The sequence below is a fragment of the Mytilus californianus genome, unplaced genomic scaffold (assembly GCF_021869535.1).
Source record: "Mytilus californianus isolate M0D057914Y unplaced genomic scaffold, xbMytCali1.0.p SCAF_1, whole genome shotgun sequence".
NCBI lineage: Eukaryota > Metazoa > Mollusca > Bivalvia > Mytilida > Mytilidae > Mytilus > Mytilus californianus.
In genome coordinates this window covers 20,564,648-20,585,941 of record NW_026262581.1, presented here as the reverse complement: position 1 = coordinate 20,585,941, position 21,294 = coordinate 20,564,648, and the positions used below count along the sequence as shown (strand labels likewise).

At 30.7% G+C, this 21,294-nt stretch overlaps 2 protein-coding genes across 4 annotated transcripts in view; one reads left to right on the top strand and one right to left on the bottom strand.

Moving 5' to 3' along the window:
- The window catches only part of LOC127716129 (fibulin-2-like), a 58,083-nt gene extending 53,109 nt beyond the window's left edge, over positions 1 to 4,974 (top strand). Inside the window, exons 22-24 of the mRNA XM_052222581.1 lie at positions 631 to 762; positions 1,441 to 1,582; positions 2,108 to 4,974. Coding sequence (XP_052078541.1) covers positions 631 to 762; positions 1,441 to 1,582; positions 2,108 to 2,513 — 680 coding nt within the window. The 3' untranslated portion in view covers positions 2,514 to 4,974. The remainder of the gene's footprint in view (positions 1 to 630; positions 763 to 1,440; positions 1,583 to 2,107) is intronic.
- A 6,416-nt stretch (positions 4,975 to 11,390) lies between these two features.
- On the bottom strand, positions 11,391 to 20,032 carry LOC127700826 (LHFPL tetraspan subfamily member 4 protein-like). Of its 3 annotated transcripts, XM_052204527.1 has the most exons (5): positions 19,482 to 20,032; positions 18,602 to 18,838; positions 17,482 to 17,514; positions 16,936 to 16,952; positions 12,904 to 13,050 (listed from the first exon to the last, which is right to left on the bottom strand). In XM_052204527.1, the coding sequence occupies exons 1-4, from the start codon at positions 19,879 to 19,881 to the stop codon at positions 16,948 to 16,950; spliced, it is 675 nt and encodes a 224-aa protein (XP_052060487.1). In that variant the 5' UTR covers positions 19,882 to 20,032; the 3' UTR covers positions 12,904 to 13,050; positions 16,936 to 16,947. The 3 variants fall into 3 exon arrangements, with proteins under 3 accessions (XP_052060474.1, XP_052060482.1, XP_052060487.1); XM_052204514.1 differs by lacking the exon at positions 16,936 to 16,952 and having other exon boundaries at positions 11,391 to 13,050; positions 19,482 to 20,030; XM_052204522.1 differs by lacking the exons at positions 16,936 to 16,952; positions 17,482 to 17,514 and having other exon boundaries at positions 11,391 to 13,050; positions 19,482 to 20,031.
- Between the last annotated feature and the right edge of the window lie 1,262 nt (positions 20,033 to 21,294).

The following is a 21,294-nucleotide window of genomic DNA, read 5'->3' as shown; positions in this document are numbered from 1 at the left end:
CAGAAAAATGGCCAAAAAATTAAAGAATAAAAAATAAAAGGTCAAATAAATATAAAATAGAGAATAATCGGGTGCTAAATTTGAAGAATAGAGAATAATTGGCAAAATGTTTAAAGAATAGAGAACAATAGTCTAAGTATTTAAAGAATACAGAAGTGAAGAACCCCCATCCAGACCCTCATAGGATTTCACCATTGCACATTTGAGACACATTATATATTATCTATTGAACACAGAGCATGTGGAAAGTCAGTTCCAGGAAGGTGTGCTAACAGAGTGCATATATGATTTGTCTGTATTGCTATTTGGCATCATATAACCCTCACATAATATGTTAGTTGCAGGTTACCTGTTGTCAACAGATCATAAAACAATCACATGGATCTCCCTACTTACTGTACCAGTTTTGTCTGTAAAATCATATACAGTTTGGGTATCCCCTAACCATGCTGTTTAGTATAGCTTACAGGTAGTCTTTCGTTGTAAGAATTTTGCGTCTTTAACTTTTCCTGAAAATAACTGAAAGGTTAAAAAAAATAATTTAATGAGTACTTGTTATTTATTGCTGAAATTAGTGAATTTAACAGGGTTTTTTTTCTCACATTCATTTATTCCATGCTTTATTTACAGATATTGATGAATGTCGTACTTATGCCAACAGAGGTCAGGTTTGTGCTGGAGAATGTATAAATTTGCCAGGTTCTTACAGGTGTTCATGTCCAGAAGGTTGGAGGTCACTTTCCAACGGAAGAACATGTCAGGGTAAGGTCAAGGTCTTTTAAATGTTCCATTTACTAAAAAAAAAACATTGTGGATTGAGTTTAGGTTTACTATACACATTATTGAGTAAGTGTACTTTCCCACAAAATTGAACATGTCAAAGGTTAAGTCAAATGGAATCAAGCTGTTTTATTTGAGTAATTAAGATATTAGCAAGTTACAATTTTTTGGTAGACCTGGCTAAAATTTGGAGTGATCTAAACAACTGCAACAAAATATGAATTAGTAACTAGCATTTCCTTTAAAGATCAATTCCTTAGATGGGACTTCTTGAACAATGAACATTTCATTCTTAGATAGGTTTAAATAATTCATACATTTTCACTAAGTAGCATACTACAATTATTTTGAATTTGAATTTTTTTTTAAATTTGTGTTTTTGTTTAAATTATATTTTAAGATATGCTTTACTTCTTAGTCTTGTATGTTGTTTTAATTTTAGTTCATTTATATGTTAGGAGTTTAGTGTGACGTCCATTTTCACTGAACTAATACACATTTTTGTTAAGGGGCCAGCTGACACCCGCCTCTGGGTGCGGGATTTTCTTGCTGTGTTGAAGACCCATTGGTGGCCTTGGGCTGTTTTCTGCTCTTTGGTCAGGTTGCTATCTCTTTGACACATTCCCCATTACCATTCTCAATTTTATTCATTCCTTTTAGATATTGATGAGTGTGCAGAAGGCACAGCTAGATGTCAAGGTCAAGAAGCCATGTGCTATAACACTAGAGGAAGTTACAAATGTCCACAGATTCAGTGTCCATCAGGATTTGTTAGAACACCTTTAGGTCCAAGAAGAAATAGGTTAGTTATTATGTTATAAAGATAAAAGTTAATTATGGTAAAAGTGTAAATTTTTGTTTGTTTGTTTGTAAATTTTACTCAGACTGCATGTTTTGGCAAAAAAACATATGTTAGTTTAAATTATTTCATCACATGAATTGCATGTTATATTTCCTGCTGGATATACACAAACTTCTCAAAATAAGCACTATTTCATTTAATATTAAACAGTAAATGGATATGAAGTAATACAAAATGCATGATTGAAAAATGTCACAGCAATAGTTTAAAAACAGTAACTTGAAACTGCCTTTCTTGTTTGTTATAATATATTTCTGATTGGAATGCTAAGAAACGATTTTTCAAATTATTTATCTTTAATCTAACCATGCTTGAAATGGTATCTAAATATTAAATTTTTTGGGAATTCTTATGATATTACTTTGAAATAATACAGATCCTAACTAATTATTGAAGTTTATATTTTAATGATTTATAAATCAATTAATTGAATTGTCTCCCTTTATTCAAATTTCTATATTTCAGTGTTCGATGCAAAAGAATATCTTTCACCTGTCGACAGAATGACTATGAATGCATTAATGCGCCAATTTCTTTGTCATACAACTTCCTGTCATTTCCTGAAAATGTGAAAATTCCCAGTGACTTATTTGCCATGTCTGGACCGCAGACGACAGAAAAAATATTTGATTGGGAATTAAAGGTTGTCAAGGTAACACCACTCAGAGCTAATTCAGTGCAAGTTAATCGTGGTTATTTTGACTTGAAGGTGGGGCCTGGTGAAGCTGTTGTTGCCTTAAATTACAGAGTTTCTGGACCTCAAGATATTGAACTGGAATTAAAAATGAAAATAACAGACCGATACACAAGATACACAGGGACTGCTGTATCCAAAATATTCCTTTATGTCACAGGAGCTAACATTTCATAGTAGTCTTAGAGAAGATTTTCCATGAAGTTTTATGTTTTTAATATCAAAACTTTAGAACGAAACCAAAGCTAACATTGTTATTTGTAAACTGTATTCCTGTGTTATATTGATTGTTTATTAAATAGAAGTTTATCACAAAAATTGATAGTTATTTGCACAACATGTAAAACACAAAAATAAAAAAAATAATTTTTTTTGGAAATTAAAGAAGCTTTTAGAGTGTTACAAATTGTTAAATTACAACATGTACAGCTAAAGTATTCAACTTAAGAAAAAAATTAATTTAATTTTTGTAACAATTGTTATTGAAGACTTTTCACAATTAGATACACCAAATATTCTGCAAGAATAAAAGAATGTGGTAAATTAATTGAGCCATTTTTAAAAAAAGTATTGTATCTTTATACTTTGAACACACTAAAAGCTTCTTTAATTTTCCTAAAAATTCTTTTTTATTATTGTGTTGTACATAATGCCAATTTTTTTTAGAATGTATAAAGCATTTATGTTGTATATATTAATTTCATTTCATCTATAGTCTAGATAAATATTATCTTGATTACATTTTGTAAAATTTGATAGGGCTAATACTCAATACATTCCATTTGTATATAAATCCCCAATACTAATTTCCACTCAATCAAACAGAATAATAGTTGAAAAAAGTTCTAAGAAAGACAACTCTAATTTCCAAATAGATTCGTCAACTTTATGATAAATCAAGTACATAAATGAGGTCAAGTCACATCTTTGGAGGTCACAGTTATGTATTATATTTGCAAGCATCTTAACTGTAGAAATATTTACCAATGAATGCATGTCCTAGCTATATATTGAATGGTATTTATTATAACATAATCATTGGTGCTGGTTCTCTTATTTCCCTTTGAAATGATGTGCTTGAGTAACATAAAAAGTTTATACATACATGTTTTTAAACATTGATTAAAATGTTTTGAAAACAATTTTGGAAAGGAAAGAAAACTTTCAGAAAAAGTTCAACATTATTAATATGAAGAAACATTCCTTATTTAAAACATTGAGTAATTGTCCATCTGCAGAATACGCTTTACTTTATTGATTTGTTAACGGTTTTAAAAACCTATTCTGTTCTGAAGTTGTTTTACTTGAATGTTTTTAGTTATTCTGGAAAACCATCTTTCAGTAACTGATTATACATTTGTCCATTTTAGGCTAATTTTACAATGAAAACACATAGTCATACCAAATGAAAACAGAATTATGTTTGGCTAACAAGTAGTTCCATTTTTTTAAAATTATATATTAATTTTCAACAATGTAGCTTTGATTTAGAAAAATAATATATTGCTTTGTGACCAGTAGATTTATATTTGTTTGTGTAATTAAAGCTTTTATAGGATTTGTGTAGATACAAACCTTTTAGTAGCCCCAACCCAATCATGTTAGTAGTCCCCAACCCAATTATGTTAGTAGTCCCCAACCCAATTATGTTATATTTCATCATACGTGTACTAATGATCATTGACTTATTCCTATTAGTATCATCAAACTTTTGAAAACTTCAAAATAAGCAATTTTGTTTTTTTATTTTATTCATAAGTTTTGATGCCACCATTTTTTGCATGTGTTCAAATTAATAATTAAAAAAGTGAATTGAAAACAGTTTGAACATTTTAAATTGCAGTATATAACTTCTAATGCTGTCAATTTTGATTGGACATCATTAAAAACCCTGTATAATTTCATCATATTTTTACACTTAATGAAGAGAGTTTATAAGACTGTAGAAGTACCGGTACCAAACTTTTTACTGGCTCCATTTTTTGTGTCTTGGTCAATTCTTAATTACTTCTGGAAATGTTAATGAATGTATATTAGTAGACATAGATAAACTAGTGCCAGGGGACTATTGTGCAATAATTAACAGCTCATCATGCTGCCATTGTGGATATACAAGATGTAAATTAATCTGTACTAATATTAAGCATGTATAGCCAGTATCACTGTACAGTTTTACTTTGCAATAAACAAATAATGCATGGAAGACCACTCTTAATCATGTATGTAATCACTTTTTATAATAAAAAGTATGCTTTGATAAATGTTTGTATTTGTGTTTTGTTCTGTAATGATAAGCTACAAAAATGTACTAATCTTGTGTCAATAGTATCATATTTTTACTTGAAACTACACTCCATATTGAATGACAAATTATATTATAGATCAAGATTGAATATAATATAAATAACACATAGCCGAGGGGGTGATAGAGCTGATCACAGAAAACCCTATCATCTGAGGCGAAGCCAAGGTTGACAATGTCTTTTCCAGGGGTAACAATCTGCACTATCACCCTCTCAAATATGTGTTATTTAATTTATTATACTGAATGTCTATTAAATTTCAAATTCAAAGTAATAAACTATGACGTTTGTACATAACAACTATCCGTTTCTAATAAAATGCACACTTGATCAAGCGTCTTTGTGAAGGGTAATAGAGTATTTGCCATGGGAAAGAGTAAATTATCTCCCTCTTATTAACCAATCAAAATCTGGCATTTTGACATGAAGTATAATAAATCATTTTATTTCATTTTACAAACTGAAATTAAAATAAATCCTCAGTTTTTTCCCCAATATGACAACAATACAATAAAAAAAAACAGATAAAAAATTCAAAACAAAATTTTAGTATAGCTTGTAAAAGTACTTAAATTAACAAAAATATGAATAAAAGGATAAATGTTACATCAGTGAGACAACCACCCAACAACAACAAATAACAAAGATATCTAGAGGTCAACTCATTATTTTTTGTTAATAGGATAGTGTCTTTACAATATGAAAAATTCTGAATTACTCGGATATATGCCAATTCTTAACCAGTTTTTCACAAACTTTCACTAGTATACAACTAAAAACCACTGTAAATCTTTTCCATGGATCTTCAAATAAAACTGGATGATTTTGTATTTTTAAGAAAACATTTTTATAAAGACATATTTTAAAGTTTAGTTGATATTTGTATGCATAATTTTTTTACAAAAATGTCTTAATTTGTGGACAACAATAGAATTTTAAAATTGAGTTCTTTTATAAAAGAGGTATTTTGCTGGCAAAAGATGGTGTTGTCTGTGACCAAGTACCATGTGACTCTAACTCTCAAGACTGTATCTTCAATAAGACAAAATCTGTTGCCTGGCAGTTTGTAGCTCTGCCATCTTTACCTATGCTACATGATGCTGTGGATGTCCTTAATATCAAGACTAATTATGCTTATCTTCCAACTCTATTTCTTACTATAATTGATGGAAATGATGACAAAAATTTTGTTGCTGAGTCAAATGGTGACACAGGTGAGTGGTTCAGAATAATAAGTTTAAGTTAAAGTACAGTTAGAAGAAATTGAATGGAATTTCTATATGTAATACACCTAAAAAAAGCTGCATACTGTGGTTTCATTATTGTTTGTTGTATACAAATTTTCTTCAAAACAGTGGAACAATGAAAATAAACAAATTTTCTATAAGAATATATGCAGACTTTGGCAAAACCACAGAATCAAAACTGCGCGAAAATTGATACCCACAAAAATAAATGAATCCACAGTTATTTACTATTAAATTATGTTTATTGTGGAATGGACAGAGATTTATTCTACACTGTCTGTTTCTAGAAGACAAGTGGCATATAATATCACTAAATGGATTTGACTGCATTAACAACGTCCCTGTTTTATAAATACATTTTACTATATTCTAAATTTTTGTCTTATATTATATGACATGGATTATGTCTTCCTTTTTAAAATTTCAAGAAAACCTTAACACTGAAATTAAAAATATGAAGACTTTTTTATCCATGTAAGTCATGTTTGAAGACCTTATAGTAACTTGAAGAATGAAGAACAGAAATAAAACTGCTGGTCCTTTAATGCATTGGCTGTCTCCCAGTATAGCATTGTTACTTTGTCATATTTACATACTTCTCATAAAAACTGCCTCCATGGTATGTTTCTCTTTATTGTGGGAGATTGTGGGTTTCAATCCCTGGCCAGGTCAACAAATGACGTGAAAATTGGTATTTGCTGATTTTCCACTACGCATGTGGCATTTACGAGTAAGAACAAAGACTGATCATCTTGGAGTCAGAATCATATGTTCGGGTGGGGTGACATGTTTTCCTGTGGACTTTTCTTGGAAACTAAATGGTTAAAATATCCACTTTGCCTGTAGGTCTAGTAAAAAGCTAGGTCCATATTCATACAACGTTAACATGTTCTCATCCTGATAGGCATGTAATATTTGCCACTGCACTTAACTTCCGTTATTATTGTTTCATCTTTTTTCAATACTAAGACTCGTAAAGTATTGTATATTTTTGAAATTTTGCATGCTCATATTAATATTGAATTGTTATATATTTTAATTTGGAGAGGACTTCATAAGTATAGTTTACTTGTGTCTAATCCATTTTACTTTGAGTAAATAAAATAATCTTCGTCTTCATCATTCTCATGAAAAACAAATTAGAAAATCAAATTTATAGAACAGCATGCAAAATAAAAGCAGCAGTGTATACTGGCAGTCCTTGTCTGGATAAAGGAGGAGGGAGGTCAATCATTGACTATATATCTTTTAGTAAAATTCAAATGAATTTGTCTAAATGACTCGGTTGTAAGACAAGTGAAACTTGTAGTATTCAAAATGAAGGGGAACAAAAGGAGCATTGGTGCAAATGAATGTTTGGCACAAACAGAAATCACACTTCATACCATAGGTCAAAGCTTAAATACCCAATATAGAGCATTTGTGAAAATTCAGTGAGATTAGCAATTGTGTGCCAACACAAGAACCAAAATTACTAAGATAACTTTACTGTTACCCTATAATACCAATATCAGACAAGGAACAGGTATTTCCACATTTATTTCAAGTAAACACAAGTAACATTTTATTAATTGTTGACTTTTTCAGCTGTCTTGAAGCTTGTGAAAGGTGTTGCAGGACCAAGAGAATTCAAAATAACAGTAAAGCTAGAATACTGGAATTTTTTTGGAACAATGCTTATTTCTGTACATTTTATACATGTGCATGTTGATATCTCAGAATGGGATTATCTGTGAATTAAATTTGAAAACTATATTCTTTCTATACAAATCATGTAATTTGATATAAAGCAAATGGAAGAATAAAGTAAACAAATTTGATACAAGGTAGAATGTTGAAAAGGATAGAATTTATGTAATAAATGGCATACTTAAGTTAAACCTGCACTAAGAGATGAATGAAAATTCCACTCCTTTAGCGACACACAGTTTTTTATTGAGCCTGTGACTTCTGTTGCAGAAAGTGAGACATAGGGATAGTGATGCGGCATTAACTTAAAACTAAAAAGCTTAATATTTCAGAAGGTAGAAGACCTGAATGATTCATACTTTGTATAGAGATGCCTTATGTTATGAAGTTTCTATCTGTCATATGTCCATTGTCCTTGACCTCATTTTCCTGGTTCAGTGACTACTTGAAAAAAAAAAATTTTTGTAATCTTAATTTCTCTCTTATTATGAGTAATAGGATAACTATATTTGGTATTTGCGTTACTTGCAAGGTCCTCATGTCTGTCAGATAGTTTTCACTTGACCTACCTCATTTCATGGATCAGTGAACAAAGTTAATTTTTCGTGGTCAAGTCCATATCTCAGATACTATAAGCAATAGGTCTACTATATTTGGTGTATGGAAGGATTGTAAGATGTACATGTCCAACTTCTAGGTGTCATTTGACCTTTACCTCATTTTCATGGTTCAGTGGTTAAAGTTAAGTTCTGTGTTTTGGTCTGTTTTTCTGATACTGTATGCAATAGGTCAACTATATTTTGTGTATGGAAATATTTAACGATGTACATGTCAGTCTGGCAGATTTTATTTGACCTTGTCCTCATTTTTAGGTTTATTGCTCAATGTTAAGTTTTGTGTTTTGGTCTGTTTTTCTTAACTATAAGCAATAGGTCAACTATATTTGGTGTATGAAATGATTGTACATTGTGTGTCTGGCAGTTATCATCTGACCTTGACCTCATTTTCATGGTTCATTAGTCAATGTTAAGTTTTCCTGGTTAAGTTTGTTTCTTAGATACTATATGCAATAGGTCAACTATATTCAAAACATGGAATGATTGTAAGGTGTACATGTCTGACTGACAGGGTTCATCTGACCGTGACCTCATTTTCATGGTTCATTGGTCAATATAAAGTTTTCATGGTTGTCTGTTTCTTGTTTACTATAAGCAAAAGGTCAACTATATTTGGTGTATGGAATGATTGTAAGGTGTATATGTATTTCTGGCTTGGTTTATCTGACCTTGACCTCATTTTCTTTGATCATATTAAGTTTATGTGATACTTGTAGTAAAACTTTATATTTAGGACTATTAACATAAAATCAATGGTTAGTAAAGCAGGCGAGACATTTCAGCTTGTTGCATTTTTATAATCAGTGTTTTGTTTTTTTTGCATGAAAATCTTATTTCTGTCATTTCTTCTGTCCCTTTCATTCATACTTGTGATGGTAAAAGTCAAATATAATTTATTGGAACAATTTTTATCAGAAATGTTGAAAGAATACAAGAAGTGTGCACGTGATTATGTATCTGTTCTGGTTGTAATTTTCAGATTTTCAATGAAAAAACTTAACAAGTTATACCAGTAGTTTTCCCCAAAATTAAACTTTGTGTAACTTGCAATGTTCCTTAAAATGTCTGTATCAAGTAAGGGAAATGCCAGTCATTTTCTACTTCGTATTGTATTTGTACATGTATATATTATGTCCATTTTGAAATGAACACAGTTCAAGTGAGAATTCAACCCCTTAAATGATTTGTCAGTAGACATGGGTCCTCAGCCTAACACAAATTGACCCATATGTTGCTGTATTATACAAATGGTGAACTTTAATTTATATATATCACACTATAGACCTATTCTTTTGGGTATTCAGCTGAATTTGCTCCAAATGACCCTAGATCTGTCTCCAAATAACCTTCTGGTGTAATGCAACTGTTACAATCAATTATAAACTATGACTTCAAATTGTGACACAAAATTTAACAGGAACTTGTTTAACTTTAAAGTAATGGCATACAAGTGTAAATACATCTACTGACCTGAGAAATGGACATAAATAGAAACTTTGTCACTCATGTGTGACCAAAATGTTGCTGAGCAGGATTGTATTATACAAGATGACTGAATTGATGAAATATATTTGATAGATTCCCATAGTTTACAGCAAATATACACTCTCTCATGATCCTGACTAGCATTGTACTTAACAAGATGTCTGTAACACATATTGATAGATTACTCAGAAATTGACCTAAATACAAAACTTAGTCACAAAAGTGGGAAATGCAGGTCACAGTTTTTAAATTACTGCTAAACAGCATTGTACTTTGGTAGGAGACTAGTGATATATCACAAAATACTTATGAAACATACTTTTAACTCAATTCACTTATGCATGAAATGTAGGTCATTGTGACTGAATTTTTTTTAACAGGAGAGGATTGTAAGGGGAATAATTTATTGATAATTATTTTTCATATACCGGATATTACACAGTTCTGATATATGTATATTGAAGCATAAAATAAAAAAAAAGCTAACAACCATTATTAAGTACAAAGGTGATCAAAGGTTAAACTGTTTTGCTCCTGCCATAGTTGTCCACATGACTTGGCATAAAAAATCTTAATAAACTGTTATCACAGAGATATGTCTCGCCTTTTTGTAATTTTGATAATGCAAATGTTGATATTAAAATAGCAATACTTTAACATGTAAGTTATGCAAATATTCAAAGTCGATGAACCATGACTGAAGGTACATGGCTAAACAATCTCCATGGAATGAGATGAGCCAATGCTAATACAACTGCATACCAAATACCATTGACTGATTATAAGTCGTTCCCTTTAAACAAACCTAAACACAAACATTAACTTGTAAACTATGTAAAAGTTTCAAAGTCAATGAACCATGATCAGGGGTGGGACTATATAATCTCCATGGAAACGATACTAGCAAATGCCAATAAATTTGCATACCAAATATCATTGACTTAACATTAGCAGTTCATCATACACTGATCTAATTACAAACTAATACATGTCAACTAAGCAAAAGTTTCAAAGTAAATAGACCATGACTGAGGGGGCGGGGCCAAATATTCTCCATGGAAATGAGATGTGCTAATGCTTATACAACTGAACACCAGTTTACATTGGCCTACCACTAATGGTTCCCCTTGAACTGACCTAATCACAAACTAATACATGTTAACTTAGCAAAATTTTCAAAGTCTATAGACCATGACTAAGGGGGAGGAGCCAAATAATCTCCATGGAAATGAGATATGCCAATGCTTATACAACTGCATACCAAATATCATTGACCTACCACTAGTGGTTCCCCTTAAATTGACCTAATCACAAACTAATACATGTAAACTATGAAAAGTTTCCAAGTCAATAGACCTTGACTGAGGGGGCGGGGCCAAATAATCTCCATGGTAATGAGATGTGCCAATGCTAATACAACTGCATACCAAATATTATTGACCTACCACTAGTGGTTCACCATGAACTAGACCTAATCACAAACTAATACATTGTGACGCCGACATCGCCGTCGATGCCAGAAACAGCATACCTATGTCTCGCTTTTTGACTCCGTCAAGGCGAGACAAAAAAACTACGGGTAATTGTGAATGCCGAAACATGTCTTTTTTTTTTGGTTGCTTTAAGGACAAACATGAAGAAGTTTGTCTAATATATGAATAATGGAAAATGTGTGAGTATACATCGGTAAAACAGCAACACAAATAACCAAAAAATTGTATAAATAGTTTATTTATAAATAAACATGTAATCAATATATAAAATCAAAACAAATATTATTATATTCAAAACAACTAATTTGAATGATCATATAGTGATTTATATATAAATTATGATTGGTTTTTGCATTTTAGTTTTTCAAAAGGTTTACCTGACAGGAAATCATCAACACTTTAATATCAACATCAACAATTTTGAGATTTGATTCATTACAATAAATGTAGTATTCAATTTTGCAACATCTAATTTTCATTAGTATGTTTGTTACAAGTTTACTGGTATTAATTGTCTTGTATTTCAATGTGGTAATATTTGTATGGTTTTAGATGGTACTAATATAGGTTCTAAAAAATAGTACAAATGTATATCATCAAAATTATCACTATTTTGTGTATTTTTCCTTTGATCTTTTTTGTGAAATTTTTTCATATCGTGCTACTTGCTTGAGATAGAAAATTATCATCAGAAACTAAGGGCACATGTGAAGTTGTCAATGTAAACATCAACGACGTCATAGGCAAAATATTTATAAACAGATAATCAATGGTCTTTCAAACTCAAGGAAGTATATTATGAAAATTATCACTTGAACATAATTTCTTCCTGAAACTACGAAAATAAAATATTTGTTTATAGTTAAAGTAACAAACCTTAAAATTATAGACAGATTCTTTCAATTTACAAAGACAGAAATTTATTTTTTGAAAGAAATTCCTGCCAGTTTTAACACCAACTGCTAGCAAAATCCAATTAATCAACTCTAGCATGAACATGATCAAAAACATTTCAAACTACACAAATAATTTCATATAACAAGTACATACACACTTTAAAAAAATATAAATACAAAGTTTGCTCATACTAATATTTGTTGATCAATTTGACTTGTATCATACAGGAACTTTTAACTAGAGATCTTATTTCATTTTCATGTAATTCAGAAAAATCACAAATTAGGAACTTTTAAAGTTCATTTTTTATAGATTTTGTGAAAAGCACTAAGATAAACACCATATTTACCATGTAATAATTAAAAACAAAAATTTACAGTTTAAGTAAAAATACCCTTTATAATATCATGAATGTAATATGTCATTTGGACTTTTCTACTTCTTATGACCAGACATTAATAGCCACATGTATGAAAATAAAGAATATATGGTACTGTCTATAATAATATGTTCAAATTTTATGGCAAGATATGTTAAATTTATTTAGTTGCATCCAATACATAAAATTAACATCTATTGAATATTTATTCCATATCATAAGTAAAATATGGATATTGCTATTCAAATTCTACTAAATTTAAAAATAACAAATTTTCAACCAATTCATAAATTGTACTGTTAACTGTGTCCTATATTGATTTTTTTTTCCAAACACACACTAATTTTTTGTAAAATTTCAACTAATCAAACATGTGGATTGATTAAACAATGGTAAATACAGCAGAATCACATTTAAAGTTTAATATCTTCTCCATATTCACTTCCTCCTTGCTTTGACCCCTGGCTACTTGTCCTTGACCTAAAGACAGCCTTGACCTCTGACTGATCAGATGATGTGTTTTGTTGCATACTACTGACATTGGATTGTCTTCCAAAGGACTCTGCTGTAAATCCACCATTAATAAATCCCTCTTTTGTGTCTTCTAGAAAGAGAAATAGCAGTATGGTTTTAGAATAACAGAAAATACTCAACGAGGAACTATTATGCTTACATTTACAAAATGAGTGTATGATAGTTCTACAAATCAGTCAACATAGACCTATTTTCCCTTATTTGAACTGTGAAATATGTGGGAAATAAAGTTTTTGTTTTGATTCAGAAGGAACAAAGTTAAGACATATTTACTGTGCTTTTCTGTTAATTTTGTAAGAAATATTCTCCCAATGTCAGCAGGTGAAAGTTAACTACATCAATCTCCAATATACTATGCAATTAACTGTAATGTGTATATTTAAACCTAATTCAACAATTTTCTTATGTAACATTACAATTCATTAATAAATGATTTGTTTACAATTTTTTAAATCTATTGAAAGGGGCATTAGCTACGCAATGTTAAAAAAAAATCAAACATGATTTTTTTTTTTGTTCAATAATTCGCTTTTAACAGCCAGCTTGGTTCAGTTTTGTCAAATTAGGCAAAAACATCACTTATGAATTATTCACTTGCAAGTGAATAATTCGACCTCATTGAATCCGTATTCATGTGAACTTTAGTTGATCCCTATAGCTAGAGATGGGTTACGTATGAACTTGGTGTGTTCAGTTATAAAATGGAAAAGAATGTAAAAATTGAAAGTGAAACAAGGGTAAACCATTTGGTTGATCGTTTCGATCTAGAAAAACTCATTCTTATACAGGTAAAAACGATTATTAACTAATTTTTTTAACCTATAGTATGAAATCAACAGGCCTAGAAAAAACTAATTGCACGAGTTTGCAATCTATTTATATCTATGTTTATGTTTAGTTCGGGTTATATGACCATCGGCAGTCTTCGGAGGTCACCTCGATAGTTAATAAGATGGCGTCTAGACTAAAATACATACGAAATGCTGATATATACTATCGAGTCTATGCATTGTAAATTGTTTATTTTAGACTTTTGTAAACATGAATTTGACAGCTAATGTCCCTTTAATGTCCCTTAAGTTTACCTGCACCTAAGAAAGATAACCTTTGTCAAAACCATGAAGAGGGATAGTAACCTTTTAACAGGAAGAAACTAAAGTAAATATAAAAATAAGATGTGGTATTATTGTCAATAGGACAACTCTCCACACAAGACCAAATGACACAGAAATTAACAACTATAGGTCACCGTATGGCCTTCAACAATGAGCAAAACCCATACCGCATTGTGGACTATAAAAGGCCCCGAAATGACAAATGTAAAACAATTCAAACAAGAAAACTAATGGCCTAATTCATATACAAAATAATAAACGAAAAACAAATATGTTACACAGCAACAAACGACAACCACTGAATTACAGGCTCCTGACTTGGGACAGGCACATACAGAATGTGGCAGGGGTTTGAAGGCGCCAACCCTCCCCCTTACCTTGGACAGTGGTATAACAGTACAACATAAGAATGCTTGTTGAAGACAGCTTTCACTAAACTAAGATAGTTAACTATAGCCTTACATAATATTTTGACTTGCCTTCACAAAATTTGCCATGTTAACTCTTGCACTCTGTATTTGAATTTTCAGTAATTATTGCACTCATTACAAAAGTCATTATATTAGGTTTTTTTCTTTTAAACCAGAAATTCCTTTACATCAAGGCTGATTTTCAGAATTTTATTTAAAGTATAAAAAAATAAGACCAAGTTTTCAAAATATTTTACTTAAATGGACATTAAGTTATTGTTTTTGGACAAATGTGATTGCAAAGCATGGTCAAATTGTCTGTGTTTCAGTTTCCCATAAAAATGAATGAAAGTTTATTAGAATTAAAAAGCTGACTATAGCATGATAGTTTTAAGACACAGACAAATTTGAATACCTGGTGTTCAGGAACAATGGATCAACTTTACCAAACTAGTCAGCTCTGATGAGCAGAAAAGGTAAACAAACCATGTTAATCTAGTTCTAAACATAAACAAACCATTTAACAATCTTATTTCAACCTGAATCTATACATACTCCTTATCCTTCAATCAAATATTCTCATCCTTAACTAATATTTAACCACATACAGGCTAACTTAACGTGAATATCCACATGTAACACTACACATTTTTAATTTTAATCTCGGGCAGTTTGGAATTATATATTCTGAGATTATCTACATTTTCTACATAGAACATTGAACATGCAACATTATGTTTTGTGTATTGTGTTTGTTTCTATATTTCTCATTTAGTATTAATTCACATGCAATAATGATATCAAAGATAGTGTACAAGAAAGAGAAAAGAAACTCAATAAAAAGGTTCCTACAAGACCACATAAAAATCAGTGGTACCAAATACAGTACATTTTTTAAAGAAATTATATCAGTAACCACAACAGACAAAATAATCTTCATGATCTTAGTTCTAAGCATTTGTATTTTGCAATAGCTTCTTATAAAAACAAATAATCACCATGAGCTATGCTTTGATATCATGGTCCAGTGATATAAATATTACAGTAATTTAAAGTTAATCTTTGCGTCATCATATAAATCTTTGAATCTTTCAGTTATCTTGCATGCTGTTGAATGTTACTTGTGAATACAAGCTTATCATTCAAGTGAAAGTAGGTCACTCTGTCTAACTTTTCATTTCTGTTGTCTTTGGTTAACTCTAGTGTAGTTCCCATCTTAATAGTACTGAGTATATTCTGCAGGATGACCTATTTGGCCTATAAGGAATCTAATGTAAAACCTTACAAATTTCCTAAAACCTTTTCTTGGCCTTTTTTCAGACCTTTTATCTCAAAAACAAGCACCCAGACCTACATGTATCTTAGAATCTATTTTGCTGTGCCCTTGTGTGAAAATGAATGCTATTTGAGTTTCAGTAGCAATTCTCCTTAATTTGTCTTTTATTGTTAATTCCATTTATTCTAATAGTCAATGTACATTGTATTTCAAAACTTCTCCATCATTGCTTTCAAACACTAATAAATTTACAGTCCTGTAACTTGTTGTGGAGATTAACCATATATTATTAGACCATATTTAGAATATACTGGTAACAGGTATGACATAAATTGTTCTAATTTTTTCAATGTCAATTTTTATCATTTAAATCACTAATTTATTCTCTACATTACATAATAAATGAGGATAGTCATGAATTTTAGTGTGGACTGACATAACTTTTGAACAAAAGGTGTTTCCATTAAAAAATACATATCTTTGTAAAACAACAAAAGATTATTGGCATTTGCAAAGAACTACAAAATATTTTCAAGGGAGGTAATCTACATTGATAATTTCTAAACAACAGTTAGTATGTCAGTTAGAATGTTGGCATGCAAAATAAAAATGTTAGTTAAGGTAAATGAATTCATTTTACAACCATTTGTCACTAAACCCTTGATAAAAACACAAATTAGAATAAAAAGAAAATAGAAATCCTGCTTTGAATTGTTAGCAGTAATATTTACAAAACTTATGGTGGAAAGTTAATCTATAATAAAAGTGACAGCTGTAAAATAAAAACATTATTAAGTTTTATTAATGATTAATTGCAGATAGTGCCAGAGACATTAAAAACAACTGTTTTTATGTCTCTTGCAAAGTAAATTATTCTTCTTATCTCCCCTTCTTAACAATTTCTTTCATTTTAAACAATTTAAGAAAGTTAAATTACCTAATATGTTAAAATTCTTAAAATCATTTTTTTCATCACAATTTAAATAAATAATTTACAATCATACAAACAATGCAGAATTTTTTTTAAGGGGAGATAATTTCATTTTGCATCATTATTCTGAAACAATTTTTGTTAATAAAAAAAGTGTAAAACATTAACAATACATAAAAATGTCAATTTGTTATTAACATTAAAATCTTGCTCTATACTTTACCTCATTAATTATTTAGTCTGCAAGGAAAATTTTACAAACTGGATATACATGTACATTTACAAACATTCAAATATTACAAACATTCCTCTTTTTCCCATTCATCCTTAACATGCATGAAATATTAGACTCGATCTGGATGTAAAGCAAACAACAATCAATCTATCTGATTGAAATACAATATAAATTATTGTTTCAGGAGAATAATATGCAAATTAGAAAGAACAAAACAATAATATGCAAATAAGAATGAACGAAAAATTAATCACCTGATTATGTTTCATTTTACTGTTATATTTTATTATCCATCTCCAACTTAAATATAATCCAAGGACAGTCAGTCATATGTTCATTATACAAACAATGTTATATTAATCAAAATGTCTGATAGCTACCATTTGTCTTAAAAAAGCCAAACCAGCAAATATTTTCCATAAAAGCAGCTGTTTAATTTGGTTAGCCTTACCAAAAAGCAACAGACGACATTAATGGAAGAAAAAAATCTATTTTTAGTAAGTCTAATAAGTAAAAAAAAAATCAAAATTATACCTTGTCCCCAACTGTAATTCAAATTACTGAATGCTACAAATACAAAACAATACATTTTCTATTTTATATTATAATATATACATGTGTTTTACAAATATATATTTTCTACTTGTGTGTATAATTTGTCTATGAGATCCAGTGAAACACTCAAGAGAAATGAACTGGCACCATAGGAAAACAATGCATGTTAAAATATATTTATTGCAATTTATCAAAGGTCAGATCCTGGGGAGGGGAGGCTGTAGTACATTTTAACTCCCTTTTTTCATAAAATTTGTTAAAACCAAATAATAGATGAACAATCCTCTTATCCCTTGCTTTAACAGTCAACCCCCCCCCCCCCCCCTCCTTTTTTCAAAAAGTGCTGAATAAACCCCTGAAATAAAGTGATACATTAAGGATTATTGCTTCTTTTTGTTACTTTAGCTTATCTTAATATAAATTTAGGAAGATTATTCCTATAATAGACTTTAATTTTCTTAAGACTGGTAAATTTTTTTTTTAACACCTGGGACTAATACTTTATCTATTGGTCCCAGCTATTACAACTTCAGTATGCCTGGAAATGGTACCACTACCAAAAGATAATTTAAGTCTACCTTTTGCAATAAATTTATATATTTTGAATAGAGTTTGTCACTTATACATATATTTGATATTTACAAAATTTCTACAGTTAATACATATACATTACACATAAAGCAGAATAAAGCATATACTTGATATAAATGTACATTTGTAATAAGGCTGGGAAAACTGCATGAACTGGCAGTATAAAAATTATTTAAATAATTTGTTATGCAATTGTTGAAGGACAGGGGACAGGTTGATTAAGGAAATTAAAAAAACTTTGTACTGATAAAATAAGTTAAGGGTCTCCAACATTAATGCTGAACCTATTCTATCTTAGTCAGTTCAATATGCTTACTGCTATGCCACAGCCATTTTATTTGACCTAAGCATTAGAGCATGCATCCCTCATAAGTAAAGAGAGGACAGAAAAACAAATACTCAAATCTTAAATTTTGTTACTTTGCTCCCTGTCTAAATATAGCAGCACCACTATATTGTGAATATTCCTAAGATCATATTTGACTGTTTTATGTAGTAATATACATACTCTTTTGTTTTTCCTTTTGCTGTTTTGGTAATAAATCAGCTTGTTTGGCTGCTAAGAAGAATGCAAGGATGGCCAGAATGAAGGCATCAAAGATCAAAACAATGCTGAGGATAAAAGCCCATCTCATCTCACACCATCCTAGTTGGTATTTTCCAGCCTGTTGGCCACATACAGCTTGAACTTTGACATCATCCCATCCACTTGGGTATACAATACATGCAATTCCCATACAAATACCTGTTAACATATAAATATTAAATCACTGCAACATTAATGCAACATATACATCAGATGACCCAATGAAATATTGCTTTTGGTTATGATCCCCCTTTTCATGCATATTGAAAAATTGTTTAAGCAATAATATTTCACCAGTCATAAATGTATAATTCCATCTTTTTGAGTATTTGTCCTTAATTCTAAGCTGATTAATCTTAATTTTGATGTAAGATTCTGTATAGATATGCAATACTGAGGATTTTAATAGTAAGATGTACATGTAAACCCTTGGTTCATGTATAATGTTCTATAATTTTTTTTCCCAGAGACCTGACATACATGCAAGTGTAAAACCTTTAAATGATCTTAAATTGCACAAACACATTATTTACTTTATGTAGATATACCATGATGTACCTGTAAATAAGATTATTTTCTTTATATTATTTTAAACAGGTCTTCCATTAATGCCTTTAAAAAAATTCCCAGATACACAGGTTTGTCTGCACTCAGAGTAAATTTTGTTGTGTAAGCATGACCAATTTAGCCTATAGGTACATGTAACATGAACCTTAATCAAGTGCACCTTTTTAAAGAAATTACATAATGTCAATTCTATAAATTAATTGCAAAAAAACAACATAAAGTTCAACCATATTACCTGCCAACATCTGAAGCCAACCACAGACTTTCAATACTGTTGAAGCTCTCAGGAAGAAGAAGAGCAGGAGACAGATGATGGCCAGGACAAACAAGAGAGCAGAGATTCCAACAAGCATACTGGCTGCTCTAAAAGAATCGTTCAAAATGGTTGTGAAGTCTAAAAAGTCTCCATCACACGACAGTTCTCCACCTGTCAAAATGGTACACACTTCATACAGTCCAAAATATCCAGCATTCAGTGATTTCTCTGTGTATCCAAGCCACTGAGGTTGTATGAAAGCAACAATATTCAGAATGGCAAAGCAAATAGTGAAAATGGCCCATACCACAGTGATTGCCCTGGAATTCCTAACATACTGAATATGGTAGATACGGGTCAACTCGTTTTCCTCACCCATGGTTCTGATTTTCTCGCACGAAATCTGCGAAATTGTCTAGTTCAGCTGTCAAGATAAAGGCATTTGGGTGAGGTCCTGTCTTGCTATCTTTGTTATTGTAAACTTTTCTACCTTCATACAGGTGAGCTTTTACCTGTTCAGGTGAAAAACTTGTCAAACGAGTTCTATATTTACATCTAATTTAGAGTTATCTCCACTTTAATACGTACATACGTTTCTTACAAAAAAAATTTTCTCCGCCTGACTCATTGACATTTTTATATAATTAATCTGATGCATGTAAAAACTAAATAAAATAAATTATAATTAAAAACAATGAATTAATTGTCTCTGCGAATTTGAATACACAGCGCGTGTAGCATCAGCTATAGACATACAAGTGGCAAGAGTGTTATTAGGGAGGATGAAATAGATCCAGATAAAAGAGGAGCAAACTGACCTGCATTTGGAAACTATTCGATAGACTTAGGTATAAAATGCAATTTATCTCGGGGAAAAAGTGAAATACAATGATAATAACAATTTAAACATTCCCTGCATCTGAAGCGCTTTTCTAATTTACATTCTCCAGGAACCCAAACCTAAACATTTGAAAGCCACTTGAATGTATAAATACGCAGAAACGTTAGGAGCTATATGACCAGAGACAAATATACACATATATGTGATAAGGCATCACACAATATCGAATTGGTAAATGTCTTTCTAACCTTAATTAAATAGACATCACAAAGGTACGGAGCCCTGTTGGTCACATGCAGATAAAAAGTTTTGAATTTTAAAGTCAGGCGCTGGAGATGTAGTCTAGTGCTGTATTTTAAAAGTCAAGCGCTAGAAATGTAAAGTCCAGCGCTGTCGATGTGAATCCAAGCGCTGTAGATATAAAGTCTACTTGTCATCTCCAGCGCTTGACTTTACAGCTACAGCGCTGGACTTTACATCTTCAGTGCTGGACTAGTTCAGGTATAGGAGGCACAGTTTGGAAGCCGCGCGTAAACCAATACTAGATGGATTGTTTTGGGTTTGTTTCCTTCCCTCCACTGACTCAATCATTTTTTAACTGCCCAATCCTTTTTAATCTCCACTAGTGGAATAACAAGGGTAGCAAAGAAGAACATACAATAAAAGTTATTTCAGAAAAAAGTACTTAATTCTATTCGACTGATATGATCTAGAGATGAAAACCACAGGTACATGTAAAACAGTACTAAACAATTCCCTTCCAAAAGATGCTCGCATTTACTGGAAGCAAGCTCAAGTACTCGCACTGCTGAAAAAATAACGTTTCATCCTACAATCTATCGGCAGCTGAATAGTTAGGAGTCGGCTTTAATAATTGCCTGATTTTTGGTTTTGGATATGTTCCATCTGGGATCGATAACATACGTTTATCCGACATATCTTTTAATTAGC